Genomic DNA, 20181 nt, shown 5'->3' with positions numbered 1-20181 from the left:
TTAATTAAATTAAATTGAGTCACAGTAACAACTTGTACTACAATTTTTTACTTTTATACAATCAATGAATCACAGCAAAGCACAAACATTTTAAACTGTTTATTTATAGAGATAATGAAAAGAAAGAACACTGACCCAATAGTCACTACAACATTAAAGAGAAGTTAATGAGAGCATACACAGTGGCACAGTGAAGATTTGTACAGTCTGTATTGAGGGATTACAGCTTTGTTTGATGGTGCAGTTTTCAAGATTATTAGTAGTTAGTGCAGTTCTGTTCAAAAGGGAGATCTAAATACTACTACCTAATTTTGAATTTAATCACTCTTTTTCTTTGTTTACCTAAAACAAGCATCACTCAATCTATTGCATATCTGTATTCTGAAGGGGATTTATGTGATCCCAAAGCCAACCAATAATTTACTCAAACAAACGATTCAATGAAAGGTATACAAAACGTCCTACGCTCTTTCAACATTACAATATTGATCCACAAAGGACAAAGTAATTAATTTTGCCTATATGGAAGAGGTCACATAATTTGACCACAAATCTTATTAAACAGAGAGAACAAAGAAGGTGGACATTAAGTTGTATTTCAGAAAATGTTTGAGGTCTTCCTGAATATCATTCTGCAGTATGGTCTTCTTGTGGCACAGTACCAAGAAACAAAAGCCCTTCAAGCCAATTTATACAACTGAATACTTTAAAAGCAAGGTACATGGAGAACCTTCAAGTAAAAGACCAAGATCCAACTAATTGTCATTGATCCAAATTTAGCAAACACCATCTAAATGTCTAACAATACAAATAAGATTTGTAATGTGATAAAACTCTTTGGTGACAAACTGCACAACTCAATAATCTACCAAGAAGAGGGCAGCCATCCTATGTATCCATAACATTAGAATTAAACTGAAAAATCCAATAGAAATCCTCCAGAATAGGCTTAAATATAATAAAGTCACTGCAGGCTTAACTGCACAGTTCGGGTTCATCCAGTATCCAGTAACCTTCAAAAGACAACTACGCGTATAAAAATCTTAACATTATTGACTCCATTGTGTAGCCACAGGTCTGGATTTTCTACGGATTACAGTAGACTTTCTGCAACAGCAAATGCAAGTAGGTAGCTCTAAAATCAAAAGCAGAGAAGGTCTTCAGGAGAGCTTTTCCCTCCCTGATCCCAAAGGCACGACACTCAGCTTAGTACTAAGTAGAACAGACATGAGGATGAGATGGTGGCACCCAGGAGAATCTCTGAATTATGTTCCCAGAGCATGTGTGGGTAGGAGGACAGCTGGTGGGCGGACTATCTGTGCCCTAGTTTATAGCCCAGATTTGTGTGTGCGTGAATCTGCATCAATTAAAGCTTGGTAAGAAGACTAAAGGGGAAAAGAAACAATAGCATGTGTTTATGCATGTTCTAAGGTTAGCTGTGCTCTGGAGAGAGGATGTGTCCAGAAGCAAGGACAAGGCACGTAAGCGTGTGTGTGTGTGTGTGCATTTACACACTGAAAAAGCTGATATGTCTACATTGGAAAAAGAATTATGGCACCTGAATGTAAAAACTGGGCCTAGATCTTGGTGTTCTCGCAGTTCTCTTCAACTTCTACAAATCTGTACAAATCTTCAACTTCTACAAATGATACAAGAGAAATCAAAACCTTGTGCAGAAATGTCAAAAGGTTACCTTGACCTAAATGGCTAAAGAGCAGCAAAGGAGTGTCAAGAGTTAAATATACTATAGGCTTTCAAGAAAACAAGTACACCCATGAATTTCACATGGCGATACATGACGTAGCAGGATGAGACTCATAAGTTGCCCTGATCGTAATGCACTGGGCTTCACAGATGAAATCTATTGGATTAATCTACATCCAATGCTTTTGCCATATACAATTCATGTTGTCCATCACTAAACCCTTCGTGGCAGCATTTTAACATTGTTACATTTTGCTTTACAAGAGTAGCTTAATATTGTAGCTCTACCACTGTTCACAGTGCATCTCTAAAACAATCACCACAGCTTGATTATCATTCTGAATATTTCTAAATGTATGCCACATACAGTATATTTCATATATATTGCTCATGTGTTCATATTGGACTATGTCAGTGGTTCAGTTATGTTAACATCAGCCCATCCTCCTCTACTAAATCAATCGGAGGCTCAACATTAATTAGCAATAATTATCCAAACAAAAAGAAAGTTGAGATTGCTGCGAGCACAGTGATGCAGGGTCATCGCAAACCGTTAGCATGATCGTCCCATAAACACGAACAACTGAAGCGTAAAATATTCAATAAGACTAAAAGCTCAGTTTAACAGTAGTAACATGTAAACTTCCACTCAGCCACATGCGCCTGGTGACATGAGGAATTAACTGCTGTGGAGCGTTATAACGGAAGTGAAACAACCCACCACTGTGTCCAAGCTTTTAATGAATGAATCACAGAGGATTACAAGAGTACTATGATACACTATGGTGATTGCTGGTTAATTTCAACCTAACATGCTCTTTAGTGGTGAGGAGATATCGGTGTCCCTTGCTAGTCGAGTTCCTTTTCCTGGTTGAGGTAGGCCTGCAAGGAACAGCGCAAATTACTAGTATCTCCTTTCAAAACCACCACATCATGGGGGATGCTGCCCAGAATACTGTACAATCGTGACAGCCCAGAATGGTAATAACATCATGATAAATCACTTCTTGATCACTTTGAACAGTCACACCAAGCGTGTTTAGTGAATAATAGGTGGTTTTGTATGTTTTAGTCCATCATCTGGTCCATCTCTTCGCAACTGGTACCTATATTAATTTTCCAGGAAAGACTGAGATCTTGCCTGCCTTGGCAAGCTTGTCGATGATCTGGGCTTCATAGTCTGCATCATGGACACCGGTTTTACGGAACTCTCCAGAATACCTGTTCTGCTCCCAATAGTGATGCCAGTTTCCCCGGCTGTCCGACCCAAAACCAAATACATTCACCTGTAGAGACAGACCCAGAATCATCCATAGCTTCTCCCAGTGCTTGGTAATGTATTCAAACGAACAAGCTCTGGAAGATAATTTATACGTCAAGTATGGAATATATTTACTTTGAATTTCATAACAAATGTAAAGGACATTAAATTACTTTTGGAAAGTTGACATGTCCTGCGGTGTGACACATCTAAAATAAATTTTACTTGAGAAAATACATTGAATTTATGAACTGAAATGGTAAAAAAAGAAATGGTAACCAGTTGCAAGACCTAAGATATACATTTTACATTATGCATGTACTGTATGTAGATGTAACCTAATATCCTGATATAAAAAAGCACCAAAACACTTATGCATCAAAGGACTTATTAAATCATATTTTTGGATACAAGGACTGTAAATATACAAGTCTATTTTGCTATCCTTGGGTCTTACCTCATCACACACATGTAGAGCAAAGAACAAGACTAGCATGCCAGTGGATGGGTAGCGTCCATGATGACGTGTCCACCGGTCATGGATGTATTTAAAGAAAGCCGGATTGAAGATCTGCACCTACAGGACATTATTTGAGGATCCAATAACCAAACTTGACATGAGGAGATTTGTAGTCGCCCAGAACAGATTGAATACAAGATTGTTCTTCAAATAGTAAAACAAATGATTATTTTCAGTTCATTCTGTTGCGGCTTAGATTCATTGTGTTGTCAGCATTTATTTGTTTTACTGATTTGGCTGTGATGTGCACCTCTGAGCCACCATAAAGGAGTGCCTTAAAGGGATAGTTTATGCAAAAATGCAACTTCTGTCATTGTTTACTCACCATCATGTTGTTCTAAAGCCATGACTTTATGTTTTGGAACACAAAAGATGCTATGCAGAATGTTAGCCTCAGTCACCATTCACTTTCATTGCATACATATTTTTGCATATAATAAATGTGAATTGTGACTGAGGCTAACATTTTGCCTGCTATATCAGTATATCAAATATTCAAACAATATTATTGCTCTATTGTATATTTCTCTTTTTATTTATCTGTTATATCTTATTTTGTTTTGTCACTATATGTATAAGTTTGCATGTATGTATATATGGTTGTATTTTCTTTGCACTGGAAGCTTCTGTCACCATGACACATTCATTGTGTGTGCAAGCATACTTGGCAATAAAGCTCATTCTGATCCTGATTCTAACATCTTTTGTGTTCCACAGAGAAAAGGAAATCATAGGGGTTTGGAACAACATTAGTGTGGGTAGATGATGACACAAGTCATTCAGTACAGATGTGAAATGTGTGCTCCTTGAGATTATGAGATGGGATGAGAATATATTACCTTGTCTTTGTCCACACGCAGAAACTGCTTCACTGGAGCATAAGTACTAAGAAAGAGGGAGAGATAAAGGATAAGTTATCCTACTTCAGACTTCTATCTATCTTTTCTTAAAGACCTGTGAACTGAATTGATGCTGACTTTCCAGTGTCTCTCACTGAAGCAGAGAATATAGTTGTTGGTGTGCTTTGAATGATGGATTTCTGGGTACAGAACACTGCAGTGTGCTCATAGAGGGAATAAATTAATGTTTCATTGGCCAAGTACACACCAAAGCAAAAAAGGGTTGTCTCTCCCCTTCTGTGTGCTTGTCACTATTCTTTTTTGTAAATTTGCAGGAGTGACAACCACATTCTAAAACAGAATTCACTCCAGAAAAATTCTAAATTATTAAATCCAGTTTCTGTCATTGTATTTTCCTTCTCACTATTATTTAATCCAATTCCTTAACACTACTCTTCACTGTATGTTAAATGTAAACATGACTGATGTTTGAAGACTGCACTGAATAAAACAAGTCATAAAAAAAAAATGTAACCATATATTCCAAACTGCAGTGATGCCATTGAGCATAAAACACAAATCTCTGTCAGTCACTAATATTTCTCTGGTCTGTAATTATCTAAAATCCAACAGGTTAAGCTGTTGGCATCCTTGTTTCTTGTTAACAGTTGTGAGATGCCAAAAATATGCTACGTTATTAATATCAACTATCACAATTTTAGGAGCGACTTCTGTATTCTCTACACACATAGAACGATCATTTCGAGGATTCACTCTCACAACTGTCACTCCCGAAATGTCACAGTCATGGCCATTATCACTGTGTGCATATCAAAAGGTATAAGTTTATTTGTGGGTCAACATTTGCTCTAAAATAACCTTTTTAGGAATGTCATAAAATATCGATACATTGATTATCGATCAGAACGTTATATTCTCAAAATGTTTTTGAGGCATCGATACATTACCATAAGCCGACATTTAAATATGATGCCTAGTGGTAATTTGTGCTTTCCAATTCACACTCAGTTGGTCTTCCATTTAATGTAGTCTGGCATAATAGCTTTGGGAGACCACAAGGTGTTGATCAACATTTACTGTACTTAATACATGGTATTCTCGTCACCTCTATCAACCCTACAATAGTGCAGAAGATTTTTTGCATAGGGAGCAATGTTAAGACGGAAAAACAAATGGGAGAGTTTTGGGAAAAGGGCAAAACAAAGTTTGAAGTCACTTCAGAGTTGATGGAGCAGGCCAATACTTGGAAAAATCAAAAACTGTGTGCAAAAAGTGCAAGGCAGAATTGCCAAATTCCGGGTACACAACCAATCTACTATCCCACTATTTGAACAGATCTCATGGCGAATGGAGAGGATGTGCAGTGAAAGGCAGTAAACAGGTACAACCTACAATTGCAGAACCATAGGAAAAAATTATTAATTAATTTGCCACAGGCGAATATGCAGCTGCTTAACGTGTTTTTTAACATGTTAGAAGAAATGAAATCTGAGTTTGTTACATTGTTGCTCACACTTTACTAACACTGTGTTGAAAAATATGTATGAAGAGACAAAGACAATTGTGCGTACTCAGCTCGAGAAGGCGGAGGGCATCGCAACTACTATCGACTCCAAGCTACCAACAAATACTGCTAAGCCTTTGCAGTAGATTTTTTTCTTCTCCTAATTTTCTCCCCAATTTATAATGCCCAATTCCCACTACATACTATGTCGTGGTGGCACAGTTACTCACCTCAATCCGGGTGGTGGAGGACAAGTCTCAGTTGCCTCCATTTCTGAAACAGTCAATCCACGCATCTTATCACGTGGCTCGCTGTGCATGACACCACAGAGACTCTGTATGTGGAGGCTCATGCTACTCTCCGCTATCCATGCACAACTTACCATGCGCCCCATTGAGAGCGAGAACCACTAATTGCGACAACAAGGAGGTTCCCCCATGTGACTCTACCCTCCCTAGCAACTGGGCCAATTTGGTTGCTTAGGAGACCTTGCTGGAGTCACACAGCACACCTGGATTCGAACTTGCTACTCCAGGGGTGGTGGTCAGCATCAATACTAGGTGAGCTACCCAGGCCCCCTTCTTTGCAGAAGATTTAAGTGTTCGGTGTAGCCTTATTTAATAGAGGTCGACCGATAGTGAATTTTGCCAATACCGATAACAAAAATGTTGGGGAAGGCTGATAACCAATTAAATGGCCGATAGATTTTAAATCAATTTAAAAAAATTTAAAAACTATTCTTAGTCTTTCCTTACTATGATGGGCACAGACATAGAGGCTACAAGAGTCCAACATGAATAAATTCACCTAAGACTCTAATTTTGAAACGACTGAGACTTTTCTCCGTTACAATGCTCCATATTTAAGTATTTACCAAATTAAGCTTTTTGTAGTCAATATATACACCAGATGAGGGATTTTGCAAAGAAATACTTCATCATATGAGGTTTTTTATTATTTACAAGATATATAGTTGCAGACACAATATTTGTGCTGATGGGTCAGGTTTTCCATATAGTCAGATTTATCTTTGCACACCCTCGCTTCAATTCAGAACACTTGATTATCTGATCAAAAAAACTAAATATGCATTGAAGTGAGGATAAAAATATGGATGTTTTGATGAAAGATTTAGATGCAACATATCCCAATTTGGTATTAGTGTTTGTTTTTCTTTCACCTCTATAGGCATCTGTTATACTGTTGAACCAAGTTGTGCCGGCCACAGAGGAATAAATGAAAAAAATAAAAATATTGTCAACTATCAGCATTGATTTTTACAAATAATAGATAGATCCAAAAAGCAACAAACATTACTGATTTTTTTCAGTAAAACTGATATATCGGTCTACCTCTATTATTTACATCTTAAGAAATGCTGATATAGACTGATAATCATCTGGAAAATGTTCTGATTGATGCGTGAAAAAGGCATCGATCCCAAACCTACCAGTTACGCAATTTTGACCATGTTAGTGTGAAAAAATATGAGAAAGAGATGTGGGTAAGAAAAAGTGATGTGTAGCTGTTTTTCTTTATTTTTGTGTCAGTGTTACTCTTCTCACAAGCGGATCTGGCCGGTGGAGAGTGCACTGGTGATCCACAACAGGTCAAGAGTCTTGAAAGGCACCAGCACAAAGCTAACATTAGCCGCCAGGTTCTTGGCACTCTCTGGGTACATGAAGTGGTGTGTGGTTCGGCTGCCTGCATCCTCTTCATAGCCTACAGTGGGTGCCAGGTTCATCCTGGAACACACAGACCCCGGGTAAATTAGACTGAGAACACAATACCTCACTTCCTGGAAACATAAAAGTTCTGGACAGTATTAAATGCATTCCACTGAAACAAACAGAAAAACTGCTTTCAACTACATGGTCGGCTTTCTATCAGGAACACACATCTGTTGCTCTGATGGATGTCAGATTTCTACCACTCATGTTCTTTCAACAAACACTACCTTGTATCTCTAAGAAATTATGTTTATTTAAGTGTTATGTTTGCATTTGTCTGCCTGGAATCTCAGGAGCAGGATTTAAAAAAGCTCTAGATGTAATAGTCCTGGAGATTTTAATGCACAATAACAAATGTGCATGTTTCTCTCCGTCTTTATTTATCTTCTTAAGACTCAAAGCTTTTCTCAAAGCCAGGAAAATTATTTACCAATCAAATCTAAACACAAACCAATGTTAAAGAAGGCCAAAGTACATGGCACAATACTCATATTTATAATGATTTTGCTTATGGAACTGCAAAGTGCAGGAGGCAAATTTGAAAAAGAGATTTTTTTTAAACCTGGTAATACACACATTTTCAGGATTTAAAAAAATATTTAAAACAGCCAAAATTATGTAAATGAGAGAAATATGCTGAAATATTTAAATGAAAGCTAATTTGTGACTGTCAAAATGGGAGAACAGAGAAAGAAAAATTGTCAGTCAATCCACGCATCTTATCACGTGGCTCATTGTGCATGACACCGTGGAGACTCTGCATGTGGAGGCTCATGCTACTCTCCGCTATCCATGCACAACTTACCATGCGCCCCATTGAGAGCGGGAACCACTAATTGCGACCACGAGGAGGTTACCCCATGTGACTCTACCCTCCCTAGCAACTGGGCCAATTTGGTTGCTTAGGAGACCTTGCTGGAGTCACTCAGCACATCTGGATTCAAACTCATGACTCCAGGGGTGGTGGTCAGCATCAATACTTGCTGAGCTACCCAGGCCCCTTTCTTGTGAATTTTGCCAATACCGATAACAAAATAGTGGGAAATGCCGATAACCAATTAATCAGCCGATAGTTTTAAATAAATTTAAAGAATGTTAAAAACTATTCTTAGTCTTTCCTTACTATGATGGGCACAGACATAGAGGCTACAAGAGTCCAGGGTTGCCTCAGGTAGCCTCAATACTCTGAGCTACCCAGGCCCCCTATGTGACTTTGACCATTTTAACTCCATTGTACAACATTTAAGTAATGCCAGTTCAAGTGCATTCTGTAATCAAATTGTTATTGTGATAATAAAATCTTTAATTAAATGTTTATATTACTTATAAAAAATGCTAAATAGAAACATTTTCAGACTCTTGGAACTTATTGCACATTCTGAAACATATCCACTATACTCAAAACAGAATAAATGTGAAAAAACTGGTAAAAAATAAATACATTGTGACAAGTAACTGGTAAATTCGATTTTCATAGCAGTACTGAACGTGTTCATTCATAATCAAATCTCGAACACGAATATGCATTACCAGTACATGAAACCCCTTGTTGCCATGTAGCAGTGGGTATAATACAAAGATGCTAGCTGATTTAAAACATTGACTGAAATGTTTTCAGCCAATAGAATTTTCTGTTAGGCAATAACCAGCAAACGCAAACTCATCTGACTGAGAGAGAGCACACCCGCCATCACTTAAACAGTGCCAGAATGAGAGCAGACAGCAGTTAAACACAAATAAAAAGACAAAGAGACAGCTGCTGTAGGGCAAAAAACAAAAAGAGGAAAAAAAAAGAGATGGATACGGAGGAGGACGGAAGATTAATTTGAACAGTTCTAATCTGAATCAATAAAGACTTCACTGAAATAGCACCTCAATTTACACCATCTCTTTCTGTTTCACAGTCTCTCTGATCTCTACTAAACATACTCCATCCCTTGGTTTTCCCCCCAGGTCATTATTAACTCTACGGTATGCACAAGCTGCCCTTTGCAATGTTCATTCGACTGAAACCTGCAATTGTAAATGTCAAACCACCAGATCTGAAGGTGACTTGTACCCCAGAAAATACATCTCATTCTGAAGGAAAGGGCATTAATTTCAATCATGTTACTTGGCAGTTTCAAAACATCAATAGATTCAGATATAAACAGGGTTCCCACATTTCTGATCAATGAATTTGTATGACTTCCAGTAGTTTATGATTGCTAGATAAGGATTTTTAAAAATCATTATGATCTGACCAATGTGCAAAAAATTGGTTTATTTGTGAATTGGTTTGCCTAATTCATTGAAAGTAATTGATTCAAAAGATCTGTTGGCTCACAAATCAGACATTGTGATGCTTAAGTGCAATTTTTACTCATCACAACACTAATTTCTGATATTCCAGGATTTTTCATGACTGTGGGAATTTAGAATACTACCACAAGATTCCATTTTATTTTCCCAGTTCCATTTCAAGACTCTTTCTCACCTCATGATGAAGTCATGGCCATCAATCATTGGACCGTAACCTGCCTCACGGAGGTTGCCCGAGTTCCCCACAACAGCACAACGTAGACAGCGGCCAGGGTCCCATGAACCATAAGGGGAACGGCCTGGAATTACTTGGAATAGCTTCTGTAGAACTTGCTGGATATTGTGGGGTTTGAATTGAGGCTGCAACATCTGCACAGAGCCCAGAGGGAAGTGAAGAAAAAAAGTGAAGGAGAGAAAGAAATTAGCATAAGGTTGGGCAGTTTTCTTTTAACTTTGAGCCATCTGCACACCTGCCCATACACACATGCATCCTAAAATGAACATCTAGGCAGCCAATTAGCCACCAAAGCCCTCTGCTAATATTTAAGTATATAAAAAAAGTCTAAAAAACACATGTGCACATTTTATCATTTTTAGCATTAACACCTGAGCAAGCATTGTGTTGTACTGAATGTCCAAACCAAAAAATCCAAAAAAATCTTCACATGGCCCATTGTACATTTTGCGGCAGTATCATGGTGAATCTAAAACTAGATGGGCTACAATAACAATGACTTGCATTCCCTTTTATACAAATCAAGAGTTGAATGCTAGATAATCAGTTCATAAACACTTTTTGCCCTGTTCCTCACACAATGCTATCATATGACATTAAAACACTTAACTTCACTTTAACATTTGCATTACATAACCAACTACATTTACAAGCATGTTCAAATACCGTCAAACTGTACAGTAGCTCAGCTGATTGAGTGTAGCACTTGCGATTCAAGGACCGAAGTGCTAGCTCCAGAAAGCATGCGAGTCAACACGTTAGCCAAGTGTCATTAAACACCACAAAATGATGTGGTTGCTTCAGCAACTATGTTTTTTCCTCACATTTGCTTTTTATGACACAATTGGTTAGGTTTAAGATTTAGGTTAAGTAAGTAGGTTTTGTTGATTTAATACTGGACAGAGCCTTAACATTCAAAACATTATATGTTTTTCTTGCATTTGCTTTTTATGACATTATTGGTTAGGTTTAGGTTTAATGTTTAGGGTAGGGATGTAGGCCTTTTTGTATTAACCATTAAGATTAACCAAAAAATTAAAGATCTGCTGCTTTTAGTCCATATCTATTAGCTTCAAACTTTGCATATAGCCAGACATCTCACAGACTGACAGCCCTTCTAGAACTCTGCGAACACAAAGTGGAGTAATGCACACAGTATATCATCCCAGTGATACAATAAATAGCAGTACTCTTGGAAATTCACTTGTCCAATCAGATTAGAGGTCTGAAACATTGACCAGCCCTTTTAGAAGTATATTTTGTATTTATTGACTTCCCTCCATGGCTTGGCTTCTGTCCAAATCCCTTCTCTCACTCTCTGCCCCTGCTTCCATTCCCTCCAGTCCTCCACTCATGGTTCCCTCAGCCCTTGGTTGGCAGAGTTCACCAGCTCTCCACTGGACCCAATAATTCTTGGCAGATGTTCTCTGGGTACAGATGCCAGCCAGTGATTTTACTCTGGGACCATCTAAGTCCTATACAAAGAGACTGATTGGAGGAAGGGAACCATTGTGTTTGTGTCTCTAATTCGGAATGTATATACTGTATGTTTGCATATACTAGAGTTTTCACAATCAAAACAGAATTCAAAATCTTTCCTCTCTTCTCTGGCTCTGGCTGGTTCTACTTCCCTAATCCTCTTTACGTTTGCTCATTTAAGACATTATTTACTCCAGCCAGACAGAGGTCCTGAAATTCAATCAGGAGGTTGTGTTGTTTTTCCACACTATCCATTCACAAGGCAGAACTGTACATGCATTGCAATGTCTATCTATCCAAGGACTTTATGTTATCATTCTCAGCTTGGTGAACTTCAGTGCAATTTATTCCGCATGGTTTGTGTTATGTGTTTTCTGTATTGTTATCAATTGTATTGTATGTGTTGTATGGTTTTAGGAGAGGTGTACCACTTTTATAACTTTTATAAGTGATCTGATAATCAATTATCATCTGGCAGGCAATAAAACAGGACTTTGAAAAACATTGCAGAAATTGAAAGAGAGACCCGAACAATATATAGGGACCAGAATATCATTGAGATTTAGGTGGTCTCTTTTGACTTGGGCTAGTAAGGAACAACTTTCCAGCCGCATAGCTATGCACTAATAACACTAAGAAGTCAGAACACCTTAGCAACTGTATAGCAATGGTCAGGCAACCACTCACAACACACTAGCATCGTGGTAGTGAGTTTTGCATTGACAAGTAGCACTCGTATTGCCTTCGAAAAATATATACTGTAAGTTCTATTCAAAATGGTATCTACCAACCATCTCCCCAAAATCTTTCTCAATCCTCTTCCTCAAATCTTTAAACTTCTGCTGCTTAATACAATAAGGCACCCTCACTGGATTTAATTCACTCTGAAAAGTGTATTTCTGTAATTCTGCCTCAGTTGACACAGTTATTTTAATTTTTCCTCAGACATTACTCATGTTCTCTTTAATAAAAACACCCTCTTGGCTCCATCTCATAAATATGATGAATAAGCACATTCACAGAGGCCTATACTTTCTTCTTTAAAGGAGAAACACACCCCAAACGGAGGTCTTTTTTTAATAAAGTACAATAGGAACTCTTACGCTATGATTTTACAGCCACTGTAAAGTGCTTAATTTACTATTTTTAAATTACACCTAAATTACGGTCTGTGTGAGGCAAAAAGCTTTTCAGAAAATCTAACCACAACAATGTCTAACAACATTTTAACCATAACAAAGTGAGAGGATTCCTAAAACTGTGCCCAAACCAGGTTCAAAACATGTTTTCAGGATCAAGCAATTTGTCAGTCCAAGCTGAGCATGAAACTGCTGCATGATGTGACACAATCACAGCCAATCAGAAATGTTTAATGTCCAGTCTTGAGCAGGATTTTGGACCATTGAGATGTCACAGTGTGCAGGGCTACCAAGAGTGATGCTACAGAAATAGAATCAAAGTGAAATTAAGATAAAATGTCATTAGTTGCTTACCACTGTTGTGGTTGGTTATGACATATGTATATACAGACAAGAATGTGAATGATATTAGTGAAAATCATACATGAACATGCTTTTTTAGATTAGATTTCTGGGAAGGTGTTTTTCTATGTAAATCTGAGTTTTGATACAAATATACTAAATATATACTAAAATGACTGTTTTCACATATTGTAACATATTTTGCCAAATAATGGTGGAATTGGACCATTAATTATAATTGGACTATAACTTAATATACAGTATTGTGCAAATGTTTTCAGCAGTTGTGAAAAACATTGTATAGAGAGGATGTTTTCAAAAATGATGCATAATAATAATGAATAATTTTTTTATTTATCAAGTAACTTCACACAAATTGCAGTAAACTTAAAAAAACGAAATCAATATACCTTGAAAACAGCACCAGTTCTCCTAGGTACACTTGTGCACAGTTATTTGCAAAAGGAATGTGTGGAAATCTAAAAGTCAAATTTCCTATTAAAATAACCATCATAAGGCAAATGTTTTTGTTCAACAACTAATATGCCTAAGGCTTTTGCATTGTACTGTAGAAGTTTATATATGTCACTTTATTGCATCTGGTGTGGACACAATGTTATGTTAAAGTAGTGGTGAGATTTATAAGAGGATTACTTACCACCCACCAGTAATATACATCTGAAGGCAGCCGAATGTTGTCCCGTGTCCACACGGGTGAGACATCTGGGTCATAGTTCTCATCGAACCAGTCGGAGACGCCCGGGTCGCCCACACACCGAGCACAGGCGCATGTCTTCTGTTGGGTGCTCTCTGGAGGGATCACCCGGTGGGAACCAGCATAGCTGGGCACTAGTTTAACCCTGTGGGATTCTTCCCATGCTGGGGGTTCAAGGTAAGGCAGGGTGGCACCTCCTCTCAGCGAAAAGGAGAAGAAGAGTGAGGTAAGAAAGAGGAGTGCCAGGGATCCCAAGAGCACACAGACCCGCAGGGAGCATCGCCGGGCTCCTCGTTCTCCCGCAGCCGTAGCTCCAGCTCCAGCTCCAGGTGACATCCTTTGAGTTCCCACCCACGCAGCCCAGCCCCAAACCCAGCCAAACCCCAAGCGTCCCTCTCGCTGCTGAGGCACAGACGGCATGTGCCCGCCCCACTGCCATAAACCGGCACCTGCCACCGTGCTCAGTCCTGACTCAGTACTAATCAGTGTACTAGGGCAACAAGATAAACAAAACGACTCACTCTGTCTGTGAAATCACACAAAAACTGGTGTGTAAAATGCTCTTTCCGTATGTCAGTCTACTCCTTTCAATGTGTCATTAGTCTGCTGTGGATCTTTTTACCGTTCAATTTTTGTTCTCTCCATGCAACACAATGGGATCACCACCAGATCTCTCTTTCTGCTTGCCTTGAAACTGTCTGTATAACCACAGTTCAAACACACCAGTCTTTCACCTCTAAAATTCTGTCTGCTTGTAGGCGTTTGTGTGATGCGTTCTACTCTCCACGCAGAGACAGTTGGAGGAATAGCCCACTCTGTGGTTTTGACATCTCAGTGCCAGACAAGCAAGGCAGTCATTTGTGTCTGTGCCATTACGGTTCTGTATGAGTCGAGGTTTGTTGGAGCGTGTCTCTGTAATCCTGTTTGTCTGCGTCTGTACACTCCGTCTAGCTAGCAATTTTGGTAAGATGAAACTCTGTAGACACTGGAGGAAAAGGGTGGAGTTTTCTTGATGGCTTGTAATTAAAAAAAACTTAAAAAAAAAGCTCAAATGTACATCCTAAAACCTTTCCAAATATTCTTTATGATCTTCTGTAGTTACGTATCCTGTAGGTATTCAGCCTTTAGTGTTCTCTCTTTAGTGCGCTTGTCCCCATCTTTACAGTGTCTTCAATGGAAACTGTTTGCAGATAAATTAACTCTTTGTCTTTGCATAGCTGGCATTAAACTGCCCTCCGGTTCCAACAGTTACACTTTGCACTCTGAAAGTTCCAATCTTGGATATTTGACAGTCAAAAAAGTATGTTTGATAGTTTGACCACTTTGACCCTTTCCAGCTCCCTGCATAATAAAAATTTACTCAATAAAAACATTTGAAGAAATGGATCTAATGATTCAAACACAAAAAAAGGATCTGGGTGGTCTCGGGAGAGAAACAGCTTAGAAAGTTATGACCTGCAAGGAGCTGGATTTAAAAAATACCTCCAGAAAGGTCAGCACTCCATCAGATTTTCTTCTAACATGGCATCTGTCTAGCATCGATGAGCAGGAAAGATAGCAGCAGAGTACATACACATGCCTGTTCCGTTGCAGTCCTGAAGTCAATTTCACAATGAGAGCTTTTAACTGAATTGGTGAGGTGGATTGGGTGGGGAACTCTGATATCAACGAGGCAGTGTGTCCTGACCTGCAGTTGTCCTGTAATCTCCAAATATATAATCTCTGGAATGCTGGTGCTGGTTCCCCTGTGTGAGCTCTTTCTTTTTTTTGCCAGTTTGCTGCCAGAGAGACCTGTCAGTCAGAGAGGGTGCAGCACATCAGGATCAGAGTCATGCTGACATCCAGCTGTCTACAGCTGCTCATCTTAATTCAAGGCAAGCTTTCATACTACAGGGTGATAGACAAGAGTACAATTATTTATAACATCTAAAAAATACAGGGATGGAATTAATAATGATTCTCATGTTAGTTAATCAAAAATGTTATAAGTTTTTTTTCATAATTATCAACAAAAAAAACAACATTTTGTATGCCCAAATTCTAAGCAAGACAATAAACCAATGCTTTACTTTTTTGCTCTGATTAGGTCTCATTCAAATGGTCAGACAACTGGTCCAATATTTTTCAGCGAGGAAACTGTAAAACAATTTTTACATCTTTTTACACATTTTTACCATTATTAAAAGTCTGCTGCTCTGGAAAAGAAAATTGCACATAATACTGCCATGCATAATTAAAAATACAAATAAATTTGTGCACCGCCAGAATAGTTCACAGAGCTACATGCCAAAATGTGTCTCATTCTCAAAATACTTTTCTTTAATAAATTTGAACCCAAATTCCAGCACAAAAATATAACTATGAAATGCATAAGGGGAAAAAACTGTGTTTTGAAAAAGTTTCAACTGTTCCATTATCTTATTTCCATCTTAATTCAGACATTTATTTGAATGCTGCTTCGAGCATATGGCTGAACCCAAAATTATATATTAATAAGTCCCTTTTCTGCTGGTCAGAGTGGATTGTGAGGGGGAGTTACTACACTCGGTGACCTATATGAGAGTGGAGTGTAGAGATCCTTTGGATATTTGGCTCAACATTCTGGGATTCCCATTTTTAGGTACCTGTTCTGTACTATTTTTGGGAGTAGCATACACCCCCTAAAGTGGCAGATACTCTGGAGTGGTGATTACTGCTTTTGGAAAAGGTCATGAGGAATCATTGTATTTCACCCTGCTAGTTCAGAGTCTAGGGAATGGAGCTTTCACCTTTATCAAGAGATTATGGGAGAAATATTTTTATTTGGTACCGTCTTGGAGGAGGGAGTGTGGGCTGGGATTCTAAAAAATTACAAGTCTGTATCTACAGATACAAGGGTGTGCCTTTGTAACGTAGTTCAATGGAAAGGAGGAGGCGAGAACCAGCTTGGAAATATAAATAATAGTTTTAATGATGAACTTAAACAAAAGACAAACACACACACAATGGACATGTCCGTAAACAATCTCTCTCCCGCACCATCCTCCGCAGTCGACCTTTATCCCTATCGGAGGCATGATTAGCCTGATAAGGGACCGGGTGTGTAGAATCACGACCCGGACCTGCCCTCTGCCCTGCCACATTCCTCCCTCGTTCTCTCAGGCTGGGGTGCCCCCGGCATGACGTACACCCCCCCTTTCCCTGGGGAGGGGCGTGCCTTCTGCCGGCAGGTCATCCCCGTCTACCTTGACGAGGGAGATTCAGAAACAGAAATAATTAAATAGGGGGGTACTTCCTGTAACCGTGTAGTACCCCCCAAAAAAACACTGTAAAATTTAAACGAGAGGGAAAAGGCCAATGTGGCAGTGAGAGAGAGAGATGGAAAAAAAAAAACGGTTCTCTGATACACCTTCGCATGGTCCTCGATCACTCCTCCACCCTCTCAGGCGGACGACAGTCGCTCATTCCCGGGCAGACCGGAGTCAGACCCAGGACCCCCGGCGGAAAGAATGCCCCACCGCATTCACAGCGACTCCTGGGGACACTCCTTCGCCCCTGGCAGCAGCCCTACCACTCAAGGCGGTCGGGGAGTCACTTCCCTCCTCCCCTCGCGGACGGCAGTCTTCTGTCAACCCCTCCACGTTTCTGGGGGATGGCAGGGCACTCCTCCGCCCCTGGTAGCGGCTCCATCGCTCCAGGCGGTCGGGGAGTCCAGTGCCCACTCGCCTCGTGGACGGCGGCCATTCACCACGTCAGGGCGGTCAGGCTACTCCCTCCCCCGGCAGAAGGCAGCGGCGCTCGAGGACTCCACGACAGGCATCCCTCCTCCTTCCCGGATTTCAGCACCAGTGTAACGTATTGTAAATTGAAAGGAGGAGGCAAGAATCGGCTTGGAAATATAAATAATAGTTTTAATGATTAACTTAAACAAAAGACAAACATACACACATGACGGACATGTCTGTAAACGATCTCTCTCTCCTGCACCTTCCTCTATTGGACCACCTCTAGACTGTATAGGCTTGGTCTTAAATACACACCTACCTGCTGGGATTACCAATCAGAGGATGGGGACTTGGCCCATGTTTTTTGGTGGTGTGCTGAGATTCAGGAATTTTGGTTGAAGGTACAGAATTTTGTGTGTGACATGTTGGGCATTGAGATTTCATTTTGCCTCAGACTCTGTGTTTTGGGTGATGGGGCAGTCATCGATGTAGGTGACAAATACATAAAATATTGGGTCCTCACCAGTGCAATGAAAGGCAGGCAGATTGTTTTAAGCGGTTGGAAGTCGGTGGGAGCACCATCAATTCGGGAGTGGTGTGAGGAGATGGGAAGGGTGGCAGCATTCGAAGAGGTAACATGTAGAAGGTTGGGGATATGGGATTCTTTTAATGGAAAATGGGGTAGATACTTTATGTTTTTGGGGGGTTCTCATAGTGGGACTATGGAGGGAGAGAATTTTAGAATTGTATGTTTATTATATGTCTATGTATGTATGTACATATATACAGTATGTATGTACAGTATATATATTTGCAGAAAAGGTCAGTTCCCCGTCTGTCGCTCACTTTGACATTGTGTCGAAGAAGCGACATAAGGGGTCTCTCTTGAGAGCCTCGCGCATCTCTAAACTTGAGAAATGGCCAATGAGAAATTGGCAGACAGTATTTGCATGTCCCGCCCCCAGACATACGGGTATAAAAGGAGGGAAATGCGTCTGTTCATTAAGACATTTTCTTCAGAGCCGACCGTTTGTATGAGCAGCGAGCTGCGATTCACAAAACTGTTCACCTCATCTTTAAGAGCGTATGCTGTTGGATATCAGCGGCTTTCTCCTTCTCTGCACGGCAGTGCAACTTTGCCCCTGGGCGCTTCGACAGCGCTGTCTAAAAGAGAATATTGTAAAAGAGTTTAATTCTATAAAAGGGCAATACACAGCAGCGTTGAACGTCCTTTTCAGCGAATTGGTGTTCTTCCAGGTCTGAAGACCCACAGAGGTGCCCAGTCGTGTCAGTGCTCTCATTTCTGCAGGGTAGGCTGTCCCCTTCCACCTTGAAGGTGTACGTTGCCACTATTGCGGCCCACTACAACGTAGTAGACGGCAAGTCTTTGGGTAAGCACGACTTGGTTATCAGGTTCCTTAGAGGCGCCCGGAGGTTGAACCCTTCCCGGCCAAGCCTGTTCCCCTCCTGGGATCTCTCAGTGGTCCTCTCTGGCCTTCAGAGACCCCCCTTTGAGCCGCTAGAATCAGTGGAACTCTTTGCCCTCTCCCTGAAGACGGCCCTCCTGATCACGCTTGCCACCATCAAGAGGGTCGGGGACCTGCAAGCGTTCTCTGTCAGCAACACCTGCCTGGAGTTCGGTCCGGCAGACACTCATGTCACCCTAAGACCGCGACCGGGCTACGTGCCCAAGGTTCCTACGACTCCCTTCAGAGACCAGATAGTGAACCTGCAAGCACTGCCCTGGGAGGAGGCAGACCCAGCCCCTTTGTTGCTGTGCGTGCTTTACGTATCTATTTGGACCGCACGCAGAGTTTTAGACGTTCTGAGCAGCTCTTTGTCTGCTTTGGTGGACAGCGGAAAGGGAACACTGTCTCCAAACAGAGGCTATCACATCCAGGCCGTGCCCACCCCCTTGCGAGTTCGAGCACACTCAACGAGAAGTGTGGCATCCTCGTGGGCACTGGCCAAAGGCACCTCCTTAGCAGACATGTGCAGAGCAGCGGATTGGGCAACACTCAATACCTTTACGAGATTTTACAATCTCAGGGTTGAGTAGAACTCGGTAACAACTGAACGGGTGTACCGCTTGCACCTAGCGCCCTTTCCCTCCACTGAGGTAAAACCGTGCGCTCTTATCCCAGGAGATCCCACTAACTCGGCTCCCCGGATGCCGTGTTTGTAGCAACTTCTCCCTCCCAATAAGGTAGGATCTACCACTGCGCCATTCTCCACATTCTCCTAAAATCCCATGTGATGTATTCCACCACACTTTACCTCCCCCAGCCTGGGCAGGTGTGGTCTCCGTAGGGTCTTTCCCCCTGAAAGAATAGGAATTGGGAAAGAACGCCTTCCCCGATGCGTGTGATAGCGTTAAGATGGCCCCAGACGCTTTAACTCTATGCGAGAAACATGGAGATAGAAAAGGCACGGCTGGCATGGCTTGCTCCCATGCTTGGCATGTCGCCTTGTTCCCCCCATATCTTCTGGGTACCATAAGGTTATGACGATCTTATGGAGCGTTGGGGAAGGGTATGTACAGTCTGACACGGCCTGTCATTTTGGCATGCAACTGCCTGCCTGCACCTGTGTCAGCAGTGCACGTACACGGTTCAACGCATGGCATGATTAAATTGGACCCCTAGTGTCGCTTCTTCGACACAACGTTGAATTGAGCGACAGATGGG

At 40.6% G+C, this 20181-nt stretch overlaps 1 protein-coding gene across 5 annotated transcripts in view; it reads right to left on the bottom strand.

The window, feature by feature from the left end:
• Positions 1-103: 103 nt before the first annotated feature.
• Positions 104-20181, bottom strand: part of LOC127623319 (CMP-N-acetylneuraminate-beta-galactosamide-alpha-2,3-sialyltransferase 2-like) — a 55148-nt gene continuing 35070 nt past the window's right edge. For 3 of the 5 annotated variants that reach the window (XM_052097732.1, XM_052097730.1, XM_052097729.1), the window contains 6 exons: positions 13734-15581; positions 10056-10249; positions 7415-7594; positions 4325-4370; positions 3423-3542; positions 104-2990 (listed from right to left, as the gene is read on the bottom strand). In XM_052097732.1, coding sequence (XP_051953692.1) covers positions 2811-2990; positions 3423-3542; positions 4325-4370; positions 7415-7594; positions 10056-10249; positions 13734-14210 — 1197 coding nt within the window. In that variant the 5' untranslated portion in view covers positions 14211-15581 and the 3' untranslated portion in view covers positions 104-2810. Of the gene's footprint in view, positions 2991-3422; positions 3543-4324; positions 4371-7414; positions 7595-10055; positions 10250-13733; positions 15678-20181 lie in introns of all 5 variants that reach the window. The other 2 variants (XM_052097728.1, XM_052097731.1) reach the window with 1 other exon arrangement.

This window comes from Xyrauchen texanus, chromosome 29 (genome assembly GCF_025860055.1).
Source record: "Xyrauchen texanus isolate HMW12.3.18 chromosome 29, RBS_HiC_50CHRs, whole genome shotgun sequence".
Taxonomy (NCBI): Eukaryota; Metazoa; Chordata; class Actinopteri; order Cypriniformes; family Catostomidae; genus Xyrauchen; species Xyrauchen texanus.
This window is presented reverse-complemented; position numbering and strand designations above follow the sequence as displayed.